The 25,373-nt window shown below is 30.0% G+C and overlaps 1 protein-coding gene across 7 annotated transcripts; it reads right to left on the reverse strand.

Annotated features, from left to right (window-relative positions):
- Positions 1-869: 869 nt before the first annotated feature.
- LOC100166853 (E3 ubiquitin-protein ligase UBR5) lies at positions 870-23,410 on the reverse strand. Of its 7 annotated transcripts, XM_029486524.1 has the most exons (44): positions 23,040-23,410; positions 18,389-18,621; positions 18,274-18,355; positions 17,835-18,209; positions 17,543-17,772; positions 17,239-17,474; positions 16,911-17,182; positions 16,685-16,836; positions 16,368-16,622; positions 16,007-16,117; positions 15,759-15,946; positions 15,574-15,691; positions 15,364-15,518; positions 15,013-15,286; positions 14,826-14,936; positions 14,624-14,755; positions 14,213-14,480; positions 13,612-14,021; positions 13,267-13,502; positions 10,979-11,217; positions 10,795-10,916; positions 10,487-10,731; positions 10,263-10,423; positions 10,023-10,200; positions 9,811-9,955; positions 9,176-9,524; positions 9,014-9,108; positions 7,972-8,297; positions 7,721-7,910; positions 7,391-7,659; positions 6,802-7,078; positions 6,601-6,702; positions 4,957-5,070; positions 4,769-4,893; positions 3,918-4,006; positions 3,626-3,842; positions 3,345-3,533; positions 2,964-3,269; positions 2,689-2,893; positions 2,414-2,624; positions 2,121-2,327; positions 1,910-2,057; positions 1,608-1,841; positions 870-1,524 (listed from the first exon to the last, which is right to left on the reverse strand). In XM_029486524.1, the coding sequence occupies exons 1-44, from the start codon at positions 23,099-23,101 to the stop codon at positions 1,312-1,314; spliced, it is 8,856 nt and encodes a 2,951-aa protein (XP_029342384.1). In that variant the 5' UTR covers positions 23,102-23,410; the 3' UTR covers positions 870-1,311. The 7 variants fall into 7 exon arrangements, with proteins under 7 accessions (XP_029342384.1, XP_016660382.1, XP_016660381.1 ...); XM_016804893.2 differs by having other exon boundaries at positions 2,414-2,621; positions 17,239-17,426; positions 18,274-18,621; XM_016804892.2 differs by having other exon boundaries at positions 17,239-17,426; positions 18,274-18,621.
- Between the last annotated feature and the right edge of the window lie 1,963 nt (positions 23,411-25,373).

Below are 25,373 nucleotides of genomic sequence, written 5' to 3' on the forward strand. Positions count from 1 at the left end.
AAGCCTCATTGTGTAATAAAACTTAGTATATCAGCTAATATACAAAAAACCAATAACAATATTCTTATGTACCTATTCTTTAGTAACTTGATAAACAAAAAAAATCATGTTTAATCTTACGAGATTGATCAATTCCATGTTTTGTTTCATTATATATTTATTTAGTAGGTCTATAGTTACTGTGGGCATGAGCTGTTGATTAGATAAGAATTTTTGTTAATATTTTAAAAAATAAATACAAACTATTTGTTGTGCTAACACAAAATTGTAAGTTGATAGTACTATTATACACTTATAAAAATGAAAATTGAATTTTTATGTGAAATCAGAAATGCACATCATTATACAACAGAACAAGCTCGGCCACCAGTCCACATTCTTTGTCAAATCAATATAAATAAATCTACATTATACATTTAACCAACTCAAATCAGATTGTTGTAACTCAAGTTGAAATCTGAAATGGGTATTTTAATAAAATGGTTTTATACGCCATCACTGGTTTATTTATCAATTTAGTTTTTATAATAAATTGTCCTTAAAATAAAGGTAGGCTGTGAGGGAGCCATAATATGAATGAATAATAGAGCATTTAAATACATAGATATGACCATGACTATAAATAAATTACCATAACATGAGCCAGTTATCTGATCACTTCAAGACTAGAGTCCAACTTAAAAAATGTGCATACCAACATTTAACTTTTATTCATTGTTTTAAATTGAATATTTACTATTTTTAAAACTCATTTTAAAATTAAGGTTTGTATGTACATACAATTATCCATTTAATTACATTATGATTTATTTTATTATTAAATTATTGAGGAAAATTAAGTAAGAAAGTTTGAATAAAAACAACAGATTCCCATTAAAATACATTTTTAAAGCATAAATTGTATATGTATAATAAAGCACTAACAATAACAAAATCATTGTATTACATAATAATTTCTTCATATTTTTTTATAAGTTATTATAGGAAATATAAAAATTATAGATAATTCAATACATCACATGAGTAATGTTACTGCACAATTATTTTATAGCTAAAATGAGAAATATAATAGTTTCATTGTGATTTATACCACTTAATAATATTTTTTTAGTCACAGATACATATTTTTAAGTACAAATATATATAAAGAAAAAATAGAAAATTATCATTACGAAAATAAACATGTTTGGAACTGAAAATAAAAATAAAAATAAATAAAACAGGATTTTTAAACTTGTCAAAAACATTATTATTATTATTCTGTTTTAGTAGTTTTTCTCTGACATATATTTAAAATAACAAACCATAAATTTAAACAAATCCAAAATGCTTAGTTTTTATGGCAATCAATAGTTTGTGCCTAAGTATAGTACGACTGCTGTATAGTGGTATATACAATCTAGATATACACGTGTTGGCAGTTGGCAAGTGTGAATCGTCAGCAGGACGCATGGTGACGCTAGGCATTGGCTGGAATCCTTCTTCAGATGCAGGTAGCGCTGGTGATCCGGTCCAGAAATATACCTGAAAATATATTACAAGCATTAAAAATAATGCGATTGTTGGTAGAATTCTTAGTTAATATTAAAAATATAAGTGATTATTACCAAGTCTTGTCTTTCGGATGGAGTCATTTTATCAACAATAGACCACAACCAACGCTTAAATTTTATTTGACGATCGCTAGTGGCAAGACCAGACTCATCGTTGAAACTAGTATATGAAATTAGCAAAGGTACATTAATATCACCAACTCCATTTAACAGCAATCTCAAATCTTCAGCAGTTAAACCATCTAATGAACTTTCAGGAATCACATCAAATACTCCAGATCTTAATGCCTAAGAGTATAATCAAGTATCAATATTGTAAGTACTCATCAGTTGATATATTATTATTTTTAACTTACAAAGAATGCTTTTTGTTGAGTTTTGAACATTCTAAACTCTGCATATCTTCTTACATAATCATAAACATTGCTCGGAGTCACTTCAATATCAACACCACAACTAACCAATTCTACACTTCCACCACCTTCTTCTTGACTAAGATCAATGCTAAAGTATAAAAATAATCATGAATATTTATTTCAACACTTTTGTTAGATTAAAAATATATACCTGAAATTTAAATCTAAAGCTGAGAATAATGATTCTTTATCTTTTGATTCAGCATCTAACACAAGTTGTCTGAGACTTTCATACATGACTGGATCAAAAAATGCTAGATCATGGAATCTTATGGATCTACCAAGTATCACTTTAAGAACATGGCGATTAAAATACATTGGGCACAACTCATTTTGTAAAAGACATAGTCCAATCAATCTAAATAACATATTTTTGATAAATAAAACAATGTAAAACAAATAGATATAAATTATGTATAAGTACAAATTTAGTATAAAATTTACCTCCCAGTATTTCTGAATGCATTCAGACGTTCGTAAGAAGATTTTCCTTGTCGCGGCGAGTAAAATCCTTGTTTACCAGGGCAATAAAATAATGGTGTGTTATCATCCAAGTTTTCTTCTGTTACATTTTCTTCTGCAATATTTTCTTTTGCAGGTGGAGCAGATTTAGAACCATGTTGTTCGGAAAGACTTAAGAACAAATCAACATCTTCTGAAATGAAACAATTAATAAATAATTGTGTATGTTAATTTATAAATCAAAATAACAAAAATACCAAGTAGACTATCAGCAGGCGGTAATGGATGAGACACATCAACGAGAGATGACATTTCAACAGTTTGCATTAGCAATGCAATAGCTTCATTCACACGCATTCTCAAAGCTTCTTCAGATGCTAATAATGTAAGTAGTTGAGCAGGTGATAACTCTAAAAGCATTCCAGTAATTTTGCTGGCCAAGCTTGGCCTAATTTGAACAACCTTTAAAACAAATTAAATTATATTTTTATACATTTACAACCAAAAATTATTTTTAATTAAAAAAAAATACTTTTGGATACAGGCGTTCACCAAGTTGTTGTTGGTGAGGGGTTAAATGAGAATTTGGATTAGCATCGGATGATCCAGAATTAGGAACAAATGAACGTGCATCAACAGAGAGTGTACGGCGTTGTTCACGATCACTACGCTCAGACCGTCTTGATGGCACTCGTGGTGATAATGGACCAGCATGTCTTATTCGAGGAGATTCAGTGCGCTCACGATTTCTTAAACGTTGTAGAACAGTATATTGTGAGTATCGACCACCAACTTGAACTGATTCAAGGTTTGGCAATTTATCACATGATAGAAGAGCCTTAACAAAAAATACAAATCATTAATTAATAAATAAATATTGTTTTACAAATGAAAAAAATGTATTTATATTTACTTCAGCTAGGGCAGTATAGAATGATCTGGCAACCCCTGATCCTTCTCCGGGTTCATCCTTAAATGTTACTTTTACTCTATTGACTGCAAGACAGGGATGAGTACTAGATGTTCTGCGGTGATAAGAATTATACTGATTGTTTAATTCTTTGAAAGTCATGAGAATCAATTGATTACGATCACGTTCCAACTGTTGAAATTTATCAAATTTGATTTTAGTTAATAACACAATATATTATATTTAAATAAATAATAAGCTGTGAAACTGTGTTAAATACATACTTTTGATAGTGTTAAATCTCGATTTTGCTGGTTTCTCAACTTTTCCATATCTCTGCGGAACTTTGCTTCTTTAACCGGGAAACCCCCAAGTTCAGATACAACAGATCCAGGTTCCAAACCTACATCTTCCATAAAAACACGACCAAAAAGATCTAATGTCAAACGCCAACGACCTAACAATAAGTCATGGGAAACACTCTCTCCTAAACGACTTCCCCTTAAAATAAAGACATAAATTAATAATGTGATTGTATGTACAAAACAAATAAACAAATAATAGTTTCTAACATACTTATTCATTGGTTTAACAGTATCATTATTTGAAAATGAATTATGGCTGTCATCCACATCAGGATTTGGTTTTACTTGTGCTGAACTTGACTATATTTAAATAAAAAAAAATGATATATAAAACATATTTCATACATTTCTATTTCCCTAGGTACCTAAATTAATTAAATTACAGATAAGGAACACAAAATAAAAATGTAACTTTCAATTAATATCCAATATGGATATTTCAAAATATTGTATTTAAGTATTTTGAAATTGATATCTCATTGTCCATTGGGTATCAAAAACAAGTACCTAAGCACATCTAAATATAAATTGAATGAAAAATTAATTTAAAAAAATAAAGATTATAATCTTTAGGCAATTGCATATTTGTTAGAAAGTGCATATTGAAATTCTGATTTGATATAAATTCAATTCATAGTGTGTATATTTAAAATACAAACATAATTAAAATATTGCAGAGCATGTTTTGTTATTTTGGTACGAATTCGCATATTTTAGGTTTAAGAACATTTATATGCATATTCCATATTTCATTAATTAATTTATCAAAACAACTAACATATTAGGACATATTACTTGCATTTAAATGATTATGTTAAAAATTATTATTAAATTCAATTATGAAAAATATTAAATGTTTTAATAGTATTATTAGAACTGCAAGTTTCAGTTTTCGATTAAATATCTAAATACACGGACTTATGAAATAACATATGACATATGAAATACTTTAAATTATATCACTGTCTAAACCTTTGGTATTAATGAATATTATATAAATAATATGTTTTATGTACATTTTTAAAGTTCTAGTAATTAAAAATATATTTTAAAAAAACTTACAGAAGTGGATGGAGTTCCGCCAGAAGGAGCTCTCACAATTACACTTTTAAGCATAGGTGATGTAGTATCAGAGAAAGTACTTGTTGGTACAATTATTAAGTCTCTATCTCTTTTCGTCATTTCAGCTGAAATCAGTAATGATTATTACATTTTTGAATTATTATCGGATTTGTTTCGTTATTTTTTACATTCAGGGGTTGGTTGTGAAGTGTCTGATTCATCACCAAGATTAAAGAATTCAGGAATTTCATTTGCAACCACATTTGCACGAATAGAGAGATCTTCTGGTTCAGTATCTTGTCCTACAATTTGAATTATACATATTAATAATTTTAAGATAATCAAGGAAATGCACACTCAACTGTTGCAAACAATCATCTTGCTATAAGAAAAAAAGTTTTAAAATATCTACTATTAACTAAAATAAAAAATATTGTTTAAAATATGAATGTAATAATAACAATAAATATATCTAAAAATGTTTAAAACAGTTATAGCTATATTATTTAATATTTACTATATAGTATACCGGGTGATTTTTTTATCATTGAACACTCATTATTTCAAAAAGTGTAAACTTTTTTGAAAATATTTTTTACATAGTTTCGGTGAAGTGGACAAACATTTTGCTGGGTAACCCCGTACCACTCCACTTCGCTCATCTAAACTTTGAGTATTTATAACTCATAAACTACTCATCCAAAATTTGATTTCCATGAATCAAAATACTAAGAAAAATATTCTGCTTTGGAATATAAAATTAAAACCCAATGTTGTCATTCAAAAAAGTAAAAAACTTAAAAAATTATAAGGATAAAAAATATTTAAAAATATAATTTTTTAAGAAAAACATTGTTTTACAAGAGACTTGAAACTATGTAAAAAAATATTTTCAAAAAAGTTTACACTTTTTGAAATAATGAGTGTTCAATGATAAAAAAATCACCCGGTATAATATAGTTTAAAAGATAATCATTACATAAATATACAAGTGCATTATATAATTCAACCATAATGTTTTAAATTAGTTATAACAAGATGAAAGCATGTCTAGATGTACTAGTTCTTAACACAGTGAAGTCCGCGTTAAAATGTTTTTGTCTGTTGTCAGAAAAAACATATTAAATGCATATGATACATGGGTGAAAAATTACATAAAAATATTATTTCTCATTAGTAGTCACACAAAGGTGTAATATTTAACTCGTTTAAATACAATGAAATTTGTAGCTACAACACTAGAGAGAAGTCAGCGGATATCAACATGTTAATATTTTTAAATACATTATTGTTTCAGTTCTCTACATGTAAACATGCATTCCATTAAGTTATATTATTTTAAAAATATTAATAATAATTATAAAATTGATTATATCATGTAACCTCAGAGACAACTATCATTGATAATTAAGTTTAAGTTAAAAGTTTTAATTATTATTTTTTCTTAGTATTCTTTTAATGTATTTTAAATTGATGCTTTAAAAATGAAAGAGTAACTAATATTCTTAATTATATATAAATTAATTAGCAATAAATAATAAAGTATTATAAGTTTGTACCATTGCATATTATACCATGATATATAATATAATTAGATAATATTTAAATTATAGCAAAATTACAGACCACAAAAATATTAATAGATAAAAAAACTATATTGTAGTCAAAGTTTAAGCTATGATAGTTTTTGATTTATTATATTATGCAATATTTTGGTAACACTGTAACCATAAACAATACTTAAATACAACCAAATTCTATCAATACATTTACCAAAAATAACTGAATTCTGGGTTACACAATAAAATCAAACTCTACTCTATTCTACCAACTTTTTCTTTCATGTTCTTTGGGTAACTGTTCACTTCCATTATCGCTACGACTGGATAAACTAAGCCTTGATGGCAGACCTTCCAATGATCCATCTAAAGGTGCTACAAAATGGATCATGTATTTAAATAATAAATATTTTTTCTTCACCAATATAACTTATGACTTATTAATATATTATTAAATCAAGAATAATTATATACCAGTAAGTTTTGGGGAGCCAAACATGTCTTCTTTGCGTGCATTTGGTTGTAGCAAATGTGGTTGATCAGCTAATGGCATGGCTTGAGTCATAGGTGTTTCAAAAGGATCTGGTGGGGGACATCCTAAACATAAAGTAGAATCTGATCGCTGGAAAAATGCATGACGTCGACCTCTAGTTCCAGAATCCATGTCTACAAATCTTGGACTAGATGTTTGATTGATTATTGGTACTGTAGTATTAATTTCTTCATCATTTTCTTCATTATCATTTTCATCCTGACATATTAAAAATATAAATATTTAAAATCTAGGGGAAAGGAGCCAATACAGTAATAATAAGAAAAACCAATTCATATCATAAGAGTTCTTAACTTTACTTAAATTGATTTAAAAAAAAAATCAAGAATGATTACAAAGAACTAATTACATATTATGGAAGGTAGGGAAGAATTAATTAAGACAATGAACCTATATATTGCTAAACATTGATTAACATGTAATTATTAATTTTTGAAGTCTTTAATGGTGTTTTATATTTTAGGAAAAAACTTAATATTATACATTATATGTATAAGCTGTACAATTTACCTGTTGATCTAGAACCCAAGGATCAGAAGGATCTGATGGATCTGATAAAATAGCAGGTGGACTTATAGATTGACAATTAACAGCAGCTGTATCAGCCCTCATATAATACACTAAAGCATCCAAAACATAAGCAACGTGTTTTAAAGATGAAACATCCAATACTGGTAAAGAATCTCCATGCTCATTACTGTGAGCACGCATTAGAGATAAACAGTATGATATAAATTCACGCCGAGGTTCAACTGCCGGATTATTATTACTAGTTGCACCTAAAATACAAATATAAATAAATTATAATATGATACCAAACTCAAATTATTTTAACATTACCTATCCCGGACGATGTAGTAGGTATTGAATTTGTAGTATTAGTAGTAGTTGTTGAATGTAGGGGATGTCTTGGATGTTGTGGATCAGACGATTGAGTGAGTGAAGCACCAAACCTAAGTTGTGCTTCAGTTGAATCCATTATTGCCATTAACCAATCCCAAGTAGGTTTAAGTGACTTCTCAATTATTATCTAAATACAATGTATGCTTGAATAATAATATAATAAGTATATAATATTTTTCAAATATTACCTGTAAATTACTAGTATCTTGTGCTGTTATACGCACTGGTATTACTGGTAATGATGGTGGATCATTTATGGATGTAACTAATAAATCAGCAATTTGTCGTATGACTACTGCAAACGCTCTAGCTAAGCTAGAAGCAGTCGTCGCCATTGTGATTGAATCATTAAGACCAGCTGCTGCAGAAGCAACTGCAGCTGCAGCTGCTGCTGCTGCATTATTGTTTCCATTACCAGAATTATTGGTACTATTACTAACTGCAGCTACAGCAGACCGCCTCAATGATGTAGGATCTATGAATACTAATGAATTTCCAGAAGCAACTCTAAACCCTATTAAATAATTATGTCCTTGTTAGATATTTTAATAAATATATTAAAATAACAAATATTCTATGTAAAAAATAATAATACATTATTTATTAATTATTTTGATATTATAATTGTCTACGATAACTGAAAAAACCATGCATAATTAATAATTACAAATTAGTGATATATTATTTCAATGTACAACAATTTTGATACTTAGAAACAGACAATATTGGTACTAAGTTAATATAATAAAATAAGTACTTTTTTCTTATCCGCAAAGCATGAAATAATTATTTATATATTTTAATTAGTTAATTAATCTAAGAATGAAATTATGAAGAATACATTTAAACATTCAATAAATAAAATTTAATTTTATCCAGTATATCAAGAATAATATGCATGATTACAACTATGATAAAAACAAACAATACATTTTAAAACGAAAGGGAAATTTAATACATGTTACTATGTAAGCCAAGTATAAATTATACTATACAAATTGTACTGATAGTTGGTTAGCTTCTTATACTTGCTAACCATTGATTATGAATACTATACATCGCCCACTGCGGTACAAAATACACTAATCTAAATCTACTAGGAGTTTTTGATAATAATTCCATGACTAGTATATTTAGCGTGGCACATTTTGTACTGCAGTAAGAGATCTATAGTACTTATAAGCAATGCCACTCTAAATATAATAATTTATAAGCAATTAAAATTTTTACCTGTTGCGGTTCGTGTGGCAGTATCGCGGTTTCTTATTGCCCATTGCATTGATTGTGGCGCTAAATTAGTTCTATGTCCTTGTCCAGAAGTTGTACTGTAAAATATTAAATGATAAATTATTATTTATATTTTATATTATTATTCTATAAATTAAAACATACGCTCTTCTTTCTAATTGATCTTCAGACACGAGAAATTCTTCAGCATCCAATTCATCAGTTTCTCCGGCTTCAGATTCTTCTCCATCTTCTTGTTGAGTAGACTCTCCTGATTCATCATCAGTATCAGATCCCGCAGTAGCCCCTGTTTGAACACTTCTTTGTCCACCACCATCTTGATTACTTTGATCAGAATCTGAATCTGTTTCAACTAACATATCTTCTGTATCAGATTCTGGGTCAACTGGACCTTGCTGATTAGAATCAGAAATACCATTTGGCCCCAATCGAACATGATTTTCAAGCACACTTCCCATTACATCTTCCGGATCACTACCTTCACCATCATTATCTGAAAAAATAATCAAGTACCACTTATAGTATTTTATAGCCAAAAATTTAATTTGTTACTTTTAAATGTTAACACGACCAGTTTTCATACATAATATTATGTTATATACTTTTTTAAAGAAAATTTAAGATCTATAAAATTACGTTTAACATTATTATCAAAAAAATGTAATTAAAAGTAAGAATAAACAATAATGCATAAAACATTTTCATCTTTGAAAAACTGACTGCTTAAAAGCAATATAAATGCAAGATAATTCAAAATTTAGTTAATATAAAAAAATTACTGTCTGCCATTTCATCTTCAAGTTCAATGTCAATTGGGGGTTGATCATTTTGGGATTGTCTATGAACATTAGCCCCTTCTATTTGATCGGACAAATTCATGTTATTTGGTGCCATTGGCTCAACAAAAAATATTTCTTCATAACTCTGAAAAAGTATAATATATTATTATATTTTATTTATTCTAAATATATTACATATCGATGATACATACCTGTATATCTGGATTAGAATTAGTAGACAATGTAAACGGAGCAGTAGGTCTTGCGACACCAAGACGAACAGGTGCAATTAAGCTTTCAGCTGTTTCACATAATTCTTCAATTGATAGTTTCATCATTGATTGAAAAATACGTCTAGCACGAGCAAATGGAGAGGACAAATTTCCAAGCCTAATTAAAAAAAAATAACATTTAAAATAAAATGTTGTACACATTGTTTACGAAACACTTACATTCGTCGTTTATTATTTTGAGGCGCTAATTCAACACTATAAACAACGAATACACGTATTACAGATCTAATAAAACGACGTGCTATTGAGTTAACTTCAACTGAATTGCTTAATGGATTATGAAGTTCTTTAAAAATTGTTGCAACAAGGGCATCAACCATCTAAATATATCAAAATATTTTTAGTATATTAACTTTTAAAATACAATTACAAAATTAACTTACTAAATATGAGTTAGTTATTACTTCAGCATTACATTTAAAAAGTAAACAATGCATAAACTTATCCAAGAATGTAGTACCAGACTGGTTTTTTAAATATGGTTGGTCAGTTGGTAATTTGGATTCGGACTCATTCTTTACTCCAGACATTATCATAGCTTTTACTGCAGGCCAATCATTTAGTAATCTTTCTAATGCTTTACGACTAAATCGGGGTGGTTCTAAATCATGATCCGGCATATCCATTTCTACAATCATAAAAATATAAAAACATCTCTTTGATAATACAATAATAATTTGACCAATATTACCAATGTCAGATGACGGTGTTTTTCGAGAAGCAGCTCGTTGTCTGGATGATCTACTATATTGGCGTTGTTCATTTGATTGTCGACCAACCGTTTGTACCAAAAATAATAATATACTTTCTCCTCTGAAAAATAATTAATAAAAAGCTTTAAATAGTATTCATTTGAGAACATTCTAGAATAATACCTTGAATTATAATGGGTCACTAAATCAGTTTCATTAATTAATCTGTTGAGTAGCTGTGATCTAGATGCTTGATGACCTTGTACTAAAGCTTTACAGCGACATTTTTCCCAACAATCACAGTATGCAGTAGGAGATGTTCTTTTCAATTTACAGTCATGGCCACGGTGACAAACCCGAGCACACTCCGTACAACAGCATAATGATCCCGTTAGGCCACATGTACGACATTCAAATATATCCTAGTAAAAAATTGTTCATAGAAATAATTTATTTTATTAAGGCCCTTTCAAACTAAAACATGTAATTTTTAAGGAGTCGTGTTCCTTGTGGCCCTTGTTTGTCTTTGTGTATATAGTAAATGATCATCATTACCTAACCGTATATATCCTACTCTATATTCCCCATCAATCATCCACATCATACATATTACCCACCCGCATGCACATGTCATTTGATGATTAGATAAAAATAACTTAAATCAATTTGTGGACGTGAAATAGCTGTACACCTAACAAAAAGTTAAGTAATTTCATAGATCTGATTTCAAAAATGTAAAGATCTCTGAATGCATAAACAAGATTACTATGCATCGGTCGGAGCACTTTTTCAATTTTAGCAAATTCTTGATTGTAATAAACATTTTCAATTTTATTAATTTTTCAACTTTTTTATAAACATGTTGATATACAGTTGCCAATGTGTGCCAATGATTAAAAGTTGACATCAGGGCTCATGTTTAAATAATACTGATATAGCAGTGATATTTTCTATGGTGTCTTAAGGTCCCTCACACTGCAGCAGTGGTGTTAAATTCTATTATGTGGCTTTACCCACGCTGTGATTTGTAAAACGTGTCTTGCAGCAATTCACCGCCACCACATAAACCTTTATGAAAGAAAAAGTCGTTTTGACCCCGGACATCTCATCGGACAATTGGGCACTGCACTATAGCAGTAAAAAAAGTAGTATTGGTATAGTAGTAACGAAAAGGGACATTTTAATGATGGTTTTGTAGAAAAATATTAAAGTAATATAATATAGTAATAATAATATATTAAAAATTATTAAAAAAATATTGAATATATGCTCATTCCGATGCAAAGTAAACTTCTTTATCAAATCAAAAATCTTGACATTTTTTAAATTGAACCACTATAAATGCATTAATTTGTGTCAGTCCCCAAGGTCATTCACTCGTTTTGATTGAAAATTGATTTACAAGGGCCTTAATATTTAATGTATATTCAAAGTTATCATTAACTAAGAATTTACATCAGCATAAATTATTAAGATATAAATAGATTAATTATCAATTTTCAATATTAGAATAGATACTAACTACTACATAAAATATCTATTTATTCAATTATATATTAATAAAATATTGTGATAGATATTAATAAAAGTTCCTGTTAATTGTATTATAAAAAATTAAAAGTAGCTTTTAGTATAATGTCTGACTAGTAACTAGTAAATACCCACACAGCATTTGGGAAATGTGAATATTTTGGAGTGCTTGAATGATGAATATTTGACTAATAATATTGTATAAATATTTTATTCTCGAGATAACAAAACATTGGACTATATGGTTGCACAAAATGTTGACTTAATGTTTTAATAATGTTTCCATGAAAATATTTTTTGAAAAAATGTGATTAAAATGTTTTGTTAATGCTTTTTACAAAATATTTTTCAAAAATAAACTTCTTGGCCGAAAAATATAAATAAAATATTTCCTTATTATTTACGCATTTTTTTCAAATATTTTGACAGCTATGTTTTCCTGAAAATATTTTTACCATAGTTGGGAAATATTAAAATGCTGTGTGGGTAGACCCTTGTATGGTAATACTCACTATGGTAAGTTAAATACACAGTTATTTATTATTATTATTATTATTATTATTATTATTATATATATATATCTTTGGTTTAACGTTATCGAAAATCAAAGATTACGGAAGAAATAAATGAATGAATGAAGAAAAATAATGTTGAATATATAAATTAAAACACAAAGAGACAACACTAAAAAACATATTTGCTAAGAACACACAACTGCAGCATGGAGATACAGTAGATACTCAAAACAATTGAGGCAATTATAGTACATTTCTCAAGGTAGATAGTTTCTTCATTTTGACCACATAAAGAAATATTCTTGATGGTATCAACAGTAACAGAGGTGGAAGGACACACAAATTATCATAATTTAATATTCACAATATGAAAAACAATGTGATCAACATAATACTTTAAAATATAGCTTATACAAAATATATTACCTGATTAATATGTTCAGCTCCAGTCCAAGTAAAACTGCAAGTATCATTGCAACAAATAACATGCAATGGACTGTAATCTGGATTAGAGCCAGTAGGATAAACCATGGAAGCTAAAACTTCTTTAGCTTTAAGAATTCTCTCACTATCACCATCACGATAAAATGATCTGTCGGTATACCATGTATGTGTCTTGTAAATTGTAAATGGTGGTGGGGGTGGTGGAATAGGGAAAAATCCTATGGTAAGAAATGTATTTTCAATTAATAAAGAATTTAAATAAATATAGGAAAAATGTTCAGCATCAATATTTAATAATAATACAAATATTTATAAAAACAAGCTAACCTTTAGAAAAATCATTCGATTGTGGTGGTATTGGTACTGTCGGCGGTGGTGGAGGTGGTGGTTGTGACTGAGATAATCCAGATGAAGAAGATAATGACCAATAGGGTGGTAATTCGAAGTTACCAACTGGGGAATTCTTAAACAAAGGTACTGGTTGAGGAGCTATTTCTGGAGGTCCTTTGTTGCTACTAGGAGTGGATCCTGTTCCAGCAACTGAAGATCTCCAAGCACTCATCACATTTTTAATCGCATGTTCTTGTTCCATAACTGAAGTGCCTTGCATCTCAAATATATTTGGTGGTAGTACTACTTTGGAAACCACACGATGAATAGTATCAAGTAAAATAATAGCAGCAGGATACGCTCTAACAGTCACCGCTAACATAAACGGAGTTAGTCCTTGGGCATCTCTAAATAATTATAATAAGATATTATTTGTAAATATTCATAAAAAAAAAAAACACACAAGCCTAACATTTTTTTATAGAACTAATTGGTTAAAAAAAATATTTATGTTACAAATACTTATTTAGCAGATTATATTAAAAAAAATAATAAAAGTATTAATATCAGATTTCGAAGACTTTCAATATTAACATACTTAGCAGTCAATAGATCCAGTAGATGGGGTGAAAATACATTTGATTCACACAGAAGTCGTAAAATAGCCAATGCATTATTTCTTCTTTCAGTATTTGGGTTAATAGGTGGCGTAGGTTGAATTGTTTCTTCTTCATTTGGTAAGACAGGGTTGTTTGACTGAGTAGTTGCATTAACTGGTTCATGCCATGGCTCAGGAATAGTACCTGGTGGTGGGGCTTCATCATTCATTTCCATTGGTTCTGAGTCAGATGAATTATTAGTGGTACCTGATGATAAGTCAAATCATAACAGTTATTATTAGCTAAATACAAGTATAAAATGAGGAACCATATTTTCCATAATATAATGCTGACATAGGAAAACTTATTAGACTATCTTATATAATATAATATAATATAATATAACATACTTGATCTAACAGCAGCTGAAGCTCGTCTCATCATTTCTCGTAAACTAAATGATGATCGTACTCCAAATGCTTTTTGAATTACATTCAAAGTATCGACATTGGAATTTGGTTGATTTGGTACATTATCACCTTCTATAATATTATAAGGCACACATAATAGATAAAAACTTATTATTTATTGATAATAATATATTTTCAATACCTTCTAGTTCTTTATTTGAAATAGGAGCACAGACTGAAACACAAGCATGTAAAAGATTACGATTACCATCGCATCGCTCTGCCAAAATTTGTGATAAAAGGACTCCATTGTCTATAAAAATGAAAAATATATCTTTGTTAAATTTAGTTGACATAAAATCAAATAAGAAAATATAAATAATTAATACCAAGTTCAAGTGATAACTGTTGTATCAACAATTTAACAGACTCAAGATTGGGCTTTAATATCCGGGACATAAGTATTTGTTGTTCTACATCCAATACTATGATGGCAGCAACTGCTTTTACGTGAGGAGAAGTAACTGTATATGAACCAATACCCATACAACGTACAGGTCCCAAATCTAACCACTGTGGCTCTCTCATTGAATCAGTACTATCCTTAGCCAGAGGGTATATAGTTCGATTACCATCACGTAAAATACATATATTGTCTTTGCTCTATAGCAAAAATATAAAAACATTACAATCACAATTTACTTTCAAGTAATAAATTAAGGTAACAAATTTAAAATTACTTCAGCAGTACAAATTATCTGCATATTATCAGGATTCAATCCAATTAAAGCACTAGCATCAACCGGAAAAGGACTATCTTGCTCTATTTTTCCACTAGTTACATTAAATTTTATATAACTGATTTTTGAACCATTTTTTACAATAGCATGTACACCTTTAAACAAAATGTAATTTAATATGAATAAAATAATGTCAATAAATGAATGTACCTTGGCCATCAATAGTTAAAGTCAGGATTTGATTTCCGTTATCAGTAGGTATATTAATTCTTCTAGGTGTTCTCTGAAAACAATCTGGCACTTTACTTGCAACTGCCACTTTACAAACCTAAGTATAAATTAACAAATAATAAAAATCAAAAATCAAAAATACAACTATCATTTTTCATATTCACCTGTAGATCATCTTTTTTCATTAATCTAACTTCATTTTGGTCCAACATCTTTATGATATTTGTCACTACATCATCATTTGCAGCTACATTTGGTTCTTTATCTTTAGGAAATATTCCAGATATAATATCTTTTGAAACACAAGGAAACTTAACTGCCGCATATGAACCGTCCACATGAACCACACGGCCTGTAAAAAAATATGAATGTAATAACTAATGTGTGGAAATAAATTTGTTATAGACATTACCAATAGGCAAACTCTTTTGGTCTTCAACAAATACAACATCTTTTAATGGCCAATCTTCTTCAATATTTTTATCATCTTCAAGACCTTTCATTGTCACTCTTTTGGTTCTCTCTAAAAATTATTGCAAACATTAATTAATATCTTCAAATTTCTAACAAATTATTTACTTAAACCACTCCTCGGTACATTTAAATTTATTGAGGTATAATTCACTTTTATTTTTTGTTAATATATTCTAACTAATGTACAAATCTGGTTATATTTAGTGATTAATAAATACATTTTTTATTTCAAAAATCATCATCAAAAGGCAGTTTTAATTATTTATAGAGCATAGAAATGAATAAGCAAATTTACTTACTTGAACTTTGAACAGTGCTTCCTGTTTCACTACAAGTACTAGATGCTGGAGAAGGAGGTGGTGGCATGTCAATTCTATCGGCAGTCTCTTTACTTTTTTCAATAGGTGAGCATGATTTAGAGGAACTACTATTAATATTTTGAGACTGAAATATCTGAGGTGGTGTCAAAATTTGAAATCTGCAAACATCAGCATATGTCCAGGCAGAATTTAATAATTGACCTATTTTAGGTTCACCGCCATATAAAGTTATACCTAAGAATAAATATTAATATTAATAACATGTTATGTATTCAAAATTTAAAATGTATACATACCAATAGCTCCTGGCTGATAAAGTGGACTGTTTTTCATACAAACTTGACTTCCAACAATAATATCAGAATTTAGATTGTTTGTTTTTTGTTTTCTGGCTTTAGTGCGGTATTTATCCCATATTTTACGTCTTTGGTTAAATGGTAATACTCCCCTAATTGTATTAATATAATTGTATTTTAAATTAAATCATATAACCTACAAAATAATTAGTAAATTAATACATACCACCAATAAAGTGCTCCACTTTCCAAACGCGCTAGAGTATACAGAGGACAAGTATGGATAGAAATGATATGATCAACAACAAATTCAGAGTAAAGCTGAGCTGGATGTTCAAGTTTAGAAGCAGTAGCAGCATGAGTAAGACTTTCATCCATCCATGTAGCTACTTTATTAGATTCGGTTACAACAGAAACTCGTATAATAGTACCCGAAAGAAGAACTACTTTTTCATTAGTTAAACCAAGAGCATTAGTCTTTGGATGATGAACATTGTTCTGAAAAAATATGTTATATGAATAAAAATGTTAAATAAGTTATATATTTTACCTACGTCTAAAGTCTTATACGGATCAGCATCCTCCCATTTCCATTGATAAAGTTGTCCTCCAGCAGACAGGGCAATTAATTCAGAGTGGATTGCAGCAATTTGAATAAATTTTACATTTGGTTCTGGCCAATATTCTGCATCATTTGACAACCACAAAGGATTTCCAGTATTACTATCCTTTTTTTTAGAGTCTGCGGAAAATTCATAAGGTCCAACGTTAGAGTCCTTCTTTTTAGAGTCTACAAAAAATACAATTCAAAGCATTATAAATTATATTTTAATTTTAATTTCTTTATGTATTATTTACCTGTATCTTTATCCCATGCTGAATCACGTAGTGCTCCTTCAAGCCACTGTTGTTGTCTTTGACGATGTTGTTGCTGTCCATAACAATGACGATCTCTCCATCTAGTAAAACTGTCTCGATCACTTGGTCCTGAATTACGATCACTGGATGTACTGTCATTTGCACTATTGCTTACACGATCACGTTCACCTAACCTTCTAGCACCACTCCTACGAAATGTCAACATGGGTCTAAAATCCATGTATATATACTTAAAAGCTAAATAAAATGCAATACAATATATCACATTTACCTTCTAGATGAAGAATATGAAAACATATCTTCAGAGAAAATTGCATCAGCATCAATAATGACGGAATGGTCTGAATGAAATCCTCCACCATCTAATAAAGACATCAAGTCTTCAGGAACATAAGAGTCTCCTCCAGGCCCATTGACTTCTTCAATTTCTCCATCACCTTCTTCATCATCACGTGATAAAAGGTTGTTCACAGCCAGATTCACGTCCAAATTTGTTCGCTGAAGTTCACGTATTATTAAATTTCGACTTTTACCTTGCAACACAACTTGTGCTTGAGCTACAAGTTCTTCAGGAACAAATTGAGCTGGCATAACTGGACGTCCACTTGATGAACCACTGCTCATTATCACACCACTACCAGATGACCTGAACAAATTACTACAATTATCTACCAAAATTTATATTAATATAGGATTCTTTAACATTTTACCTTGAAGTTCCACGGAATGTTCCTGATCTCATTATACGAGCTCGTCGAGTGAGATGACGAGTGGCAGAACTTAAATTTCCACCACCCCCACCACCACCCCCTCCACTATTTCCACTGCTGGACTTGGAAGGCAACTTATTTGCATCTCCGGTAGATCTGGACAAGTCCAATCTTTCAGCAAGTACTGTAAATGGAATTCGAGCCACTCGTCCATCTTCAAATAATAAACCAATATGATATGGTCCTACTACAATTTGTTTGATTGGGGATTTGATGTTTGACAGAACAGGATAAGAAGATGTATTGCCTAAAATACTTCTATTTAAACGTTCTGAAACTTCTTTGAACCTAAAAACAAATAAATAAAATGTTGATTAGATAAATACATTATTCTATAATTGATGAATAAACTAATTAACATTTTAAATCATAAAAAGTAGTAATAAGTTATAATAATAATAGTATAAACCTAACCAGCATCACTTAAGTAACAACCTATTAAAATATTAAATCTAATAAAATTATGAATATATAGGTATTTTTGATTGTTTTATTGGTTTTAAATGTGCTATTAATAGTAATACTTTTATTGTAATTTATATTTATAAGCATTTTTATTTTTAACAGACAACATTTTTAAAATGTAATTACCTATTATTCGTTAGCCAACTTTAGTACCTACACAAATGTAATTAAAAGTATGAACAATATATTATACAAAAAATACCTTTAAACAACCATTTTAGTACAAGGGTACTCGAGCAATAATTAGATACCTATTATAAGCAGAATTTGGTTTTGATAACGGTATAGTAGAGAATAAATATACCATTAATATATATATTAATGGTTATATTATGCTCAGTCTATTATTGTAATACCAACATACAGTAGAACCACGATTATTTGTCTTTCTCAATTAACAGTCAGGGTTCCTTTTCAAACAATAATAATAATGTGTACCTATTGTATATTTTTAAATAACAATATGACTGTACCTACGTAAATAATAAATAAATTTAAAATAATAATAATTAGTGCCTATACCTATGTACCTAAGTATGTGCCTTCATATGTTTAAAAAATATGTTCTCGCTTAACCATGTTTTTGATTATCTAACAATGTTTACCGAGATTCTACTGTGCTTAGTTAAAAAATTATATATCTAACATAAAATTAAGTAAAATTGGAATGTTGTATTGGAAGAATTACAGATGTAAACACGAGGTATATATTATATAATTCAGAAAGAAGTCCATAAACTAATAATTGATTAACAGAACTATATTTATAAGCTAGTATACCTTCTTAACGGGGACACTTATTGAGTCAACTTTGACAACTAATTGAATAATAAAAAACGCATAATTTGGCAGATTACAAAAAAAAAAAAAATGATAGTATTTTCATGTTAAAACATAAATATTAGAGCTGGGCCGATACCGATATCAGTATCAGCCGATATTGGTACTACCTATCGGTTTAATCGGGTATCGGTTTTTTTTTTTTTTGAACCGATAGTAAAACCGATATAATACAGTCGCATATCAATTTGTATGTAATGGTGATGGTTATACCGATAACGCTATTTTTAGACATATTATGTAAACAACAAATGATTTGGTAAACACAGTAAACACAATGCAATCACAATTTAAATTAAATTTCGTTTATTTATTATTTAATTATTTCTCCTACTTACCGTGGTTATGATTTTACTGATAAATTGTAAAATTATTAATATTTATTATTTATTAATTTGTTATTATTTATCGTTGCGAAAAATCTAATATGTTTTGATATGCCACCCATGATTTAAATGTTACCTACATCGGTTTATATATCGCCATATCGGGTATCGGTTTTTGAAAAATATATCGGGTTTTTAAGTATTTTTATATCAGTTCATGGAAATAAAATATCGGACCGGCTATCGGTTTTATATCGGCAAAATAAATCGGAATATCGGATATCGGAAAAAAGTGCTATCGGCCCAGCTCTAATAAATATTTGTTTAGTATAGTGTAAATAATGTAATTATCATAAATCATACATTTTTTTTTTTTAGTTAAAGCCTGGCTACTTAGGCCATTAGCTTATTTGTTTGGTTTGTAGGTTTTTTGTTGGTAGGGGGAGGAACACGGGTGCTTGTTTTTGGTAGAATTTTTGATTTGGGCACCTGTAGGTATCTGCCATGCCCGGGTGGGGGATGGTGGCACTTGTTCTACGGACACCGTGACTTGCCCAAAGAAAAATGCCACCCATGGTTGAGGTATCGAACCGGCGTCGGTGTGTGTAGCAACCGACGCCTTAGTCTGCTCAGCCACTCCGTCCCCCAATCATAAATTATTTGTGAAATATTGAAGAAAAGAAAAGTAAAATTATGGTTTTAGTAAAAAGTAACAGGAACTTGGTAGGTGGGTCCGTGATCCTTGAAAAAACTTTTACAAAAGATACCTAAGTAGGTATAAAACCTTATAATATATATTTAATAAAAAATATCAAAATAACATCACTATCAGTCAATTTATATTACATTCTGTATACACTGTCAAGTCTATAGTTTATCAGTGTAACGAGATGTAACATAGTGGAAATATTTTTTTTTAAATATAAACTAAAAAATAGAATTGTAGATAAAAAAAGTAAATATAGGCACTGCATGTTTATTATAATACATTAGTACTTCACCTACTTATATTCCAACAACCTACTTACCAATTTGATATTTTTATTGTTTATCTACAAATTATTATCTAAAAGACAAAAAAAGATGAATTTTGGTACAGAGATGGATCAGACCTAGGGGAAGAAGATAGACAACATTTTGTCGTGAAAAAAGGTAAATAAGAATTCCAACCCAGGGAAGTTCTCAAACAGGGGTTTTGAGATTATTATTATTATTATTATTTTTTTTTAAATGGTTGCAATTGGTTTCGTTTAGTTTTAATAGTAATAAATATTATTATTAATGCGAAAAGCCTGTGTAAAATGTACAGAATGTATAATTTGAACCACAATTAAGTGGATCAATTTTTTGCATTATCTGATACTTTAGAGCTAGCTTATACCTACACTCAAGACTTACGCGGGGTCCACAATCAAATTATACATTTATACCTAATAACTATTCAATTAATATTAGAGTTAAATAATGATATGGTCACATAATATATTTGCAATTTTGAAAACAAGATAAATACAAGCACCAGAAAGTCCAACAGACAAAGAAAATTAAAATTATTAAAGTCTAAAATAATACAATTAGGTACAGTTTTTAAAATTAAATGGATAGTCTTAGTTATTTATTCAATGTGTAGAAACGAAGATATGAAAAAATACATTAAGTAAATGGGAGATAGTCGGCCCTGATCTTAGACAATATCACCAAAGGGCACTATGGTAATATATGCATACAGAGAACAGACCACATTTGTGTACATTTATACTTTATAGCGAGCTTTATAGCCAACAAAAATATTCAATTTTTTATTATGGAACTTTTCTACTTTACAGGACATCCTTTTTTTGAATTTTTTTTCGGGGGACTTAGTTATATTTTGGGTAAAAAAAATGTTGGTGAAATCAGAATTTGGCGCACAAAGTTATTTTTGAAGTTATAGCTAATCGAAGGTTTAACTTTATATAATAACCCCTAAATACCTATAATGCTTAAATATACATATGTAGAACAGTTGCGCAGTGGTAGTATCGTTGGCCTATGGACTTGTCTGACAGCGTTCGAAACTCATCATGTGTGCATTGATTTTTTGTATTTTTTTTTTAAAAAACAAAGATTTTAACAACTGTAATATAGCCAATATAGGTTTCAGGAAAATTTTGTAAAATTTTTTTTTCTAAAATACCTATGTACCTATTTTACACCTTTTTTTAATTACCTTGGGTGAACAAGGATTTCAAAATATTGTTTTTAAAGTATACGTTTATTGCCAGCGTAGCCACTTGCTCGGATATTTAAATTAAAAAATATACCCCTATTTGCTGTGCAAACCACCTAGGGTGAACTTAGGTTAAGATGAAATAATAACAATTATTAATATTATTGTATACCATTGATACAACGTGAATAGTGCAAAAAACTGTTTACCAAGACCCGGGTTCGATCTCGGTTCACTTTTCATGGCATAGTCATCATACCATCACTGGCGACGCCGGCCCATTTGGCGACGGGGCATTTATGAGTTATTAAACGTATTATATACTAACTTTGAAGTGTCATAACTTCGAAACTAAGTCCGAGTCCCAAATTCTGACTTCACCATCGTTTTCAGCGTATTTAACTACATAAGTTTCAAAAAAAAGTGTCAGTATAACGATACACAACCAAGAGACGCAAAACTTGGTTGTAAAACGCACAATCATACAAACGATTTCGACGATAAATTGAACAATTTCAATCGACAATAGAGATGATACAGATACTGAAACCTTATTATTATGTAGGTACCTACCTACGTGATATAATATTATGACCATTGAATAGTGTACAATATGGGCGTCGAAATAAAAATAAAAATGTGTTTTTCAAAAAATCGACAGCAGAACACCACACCCAACGGAAAAACCTAAGCGCGTCGTCCGACGGCTGCAGAACGCCAACAACGAAAAATATTAATAACGACGTTTGCGACCGACGGATGTACGGTCAGGGGTAGGCGGAACACGTCCGGTTGGCGTGCAACAAGACGGCGACATGCAGACAAACGAAAACGATTGTATGTATAATATATAAGTGTTTGCCGACCTGTCGTTGAGCTGATCATCCGTTCCAGGGGCTGGATGCACGATGAATTGTAACGACGACATTGGACGCGTACCGGGGCAGAGAATGTCTGCCGGCGCACATCAACGCGAACAGTCCGACGAACGTCTGGCCGTTTTGCTGTGGAATTCGGGGCGGCGAACACGAGTATCGTCGAGACGGCGCACGCAGGGATGAAAGGGCCGGAGTAAACGACTCTAATGAAAAAAAGAACTGCACGCACACACACACACACACGTCGAGCACACAAACAGTTCAATGAGCGAGATATGCTATCGCCATTTTTGACGACGACGATGATGATGAGGATGATGACTATGACAAGGGCCGAGGGGGTATCGGACCGAATGGTTCGCTACTTCGCTATATTGTAGTTCCCTACTTCGCTATGGCGCACAATGGTCGTGCGGCGGTGACGGAGTGGGAGAGAGACCGGAGACACAACGACCATGCCGACGGCAGCTGGTCACCGATGGTAACCACTTACCAATAGTACCACACTACCACCGGTCGCGGTTGGCACTATGATTTCTTGATCAAACGAAACGAGGCATGGAAAAATAAGACGTGCTGGTGCTCCGTGCCTCCAAACGTCAAGTGTCAACACTCCACAGTCCAGTGTCCACAAAAGTACAACAGAACAATGGAGTGTGCTCCACAGATATATAATATAAAGTATCTGTGGTGTGCTCTCCACGATTAGGACTAATAGATATTATATCTTTAATCGTGGTGCTCGCTGATCGCGTTCAAATTGTAAGCAGATCGCCCCTCCTGGAGTCCCGGACGGTGATAAGACAAAAAGCGCCTTATTGAATCAAAATTATAACTGAACTATAAACCCAATATATTGTCAATATATCTTTAATCGGGACTGAAAAAGTATAACTAATTAAACTATATGGTTCAGTAGACATTATACATAACGATACGCTTTTGGGGAGTACATTATTATCTTACAATACTAAATACAACACCCTGAAAAAGATATTCCAACATTTCTAATTTAATAATATATTATGATTTATGGGCGTTAAGTTAATGAGTGCTAAAATAACTTATTTTATGTGTCCTCTGAATCAAATACCCGATACCCCCTATTATTTTTTATTTTTATTTTTTTACTTATAAACGCCATATTGATTTTAACTATATACCAAATATTATATAAGCCGTAAGTATGGCGTTTAAAAGTAAAAATTAAAAATAATAAAAATAAAACAATATAGTACCTACAACCTACTAATGAATGTACACGGTAACATATGAAATAAGAATATAGTATATATATTATGAATAATAACAACAGTGAATATCTTTTAAATTAAATGACAACAATTATTATAATAATTTGTACAAAAACAAGTTTTCTATTTAAAGAAAACGATAACGCAAATTTGTTCGATAATTGATTGTATAAAATGTACAAAAGCAAGTATTTACTTATAAATATAAAAAAAAAATTAAATGAAATATTGAATCTTTTCATGATTTTCTTTTTTCCATTTAAAATACCTAATATATTTATACTATTTATCTATTTTTTATATAATCTTCATATTCCTCCAATTTCTTGACAGACTAACTTGTAAAAATTGTCTGATTATAGTGTTGAGTTATTTTTAATTTTTGGAACCAATTTAGCATTTATCTTTTATCTATGCACAAGGCCGTATCTATGAGGGGGTCCAGGGGGTCTGGAGCCCCACCCTTCCCCGAAACTTTTTTAAATGTTTCGATACAGCCTTGCCTATGCAATATATATAGTATAATATGTATAACTACAGGTAATTTCTGAAATTCATGTAATAGTACATCAAACTACTTTTTATATATAAAGTGATCATAACTCATATTTTATCATACAATTTGGCATTTGCTTATTATGCTCATATTTGTACAGATTTTTCTCAATAAAAATGTAGGTATATCATATGTTTTTTTCTGAAACACGCTTAAATATATTATTATAATAATATAGAGGGTGACAGGGTGTATACTTATGTCATTGTACGCGGGGGTTTTTAACGATTATGGATCGATGACATAGCATATGTTAAAACAAAAAAAAGAAGTGTTTGTTTATTTTTAACAGGCAATTTTTTTTATAACAATCTCAAAATTTTTAAACATTTTTTTAGATTCTGAGTGGAACGATGAATGTATTGATTTTACAATGATGTGTGTTTTTTTATTTTTTTTTTTTTTTTTTTTTGTGTCTGTGTACACGATAAGTAGTCGAAATAATGCTACGATTTTCAACTTCAGTACCTTGTTCGATCAGAAAGTGAATATCGTTGGTGCATTGGGCAGGTC

This window comes from Acyrthosiphon pisum, chromosome A1 (genome assembly GCF_005508785.2).
Source record: "Acyrthosiphon pisum isolate AL4f chromosome A1, pea_aphid_22Mar2018_4r6ur, whole genome shotgun sequence".
In the NCBI taxonomy this organism is placed as follows: domain Eukaryota; kingdom Metazoa; phylum Arthropoda; class Insecta; order Hemiptera; family Aphididae; genus Acyrthosiphon; species Acyrthosiphon pisum.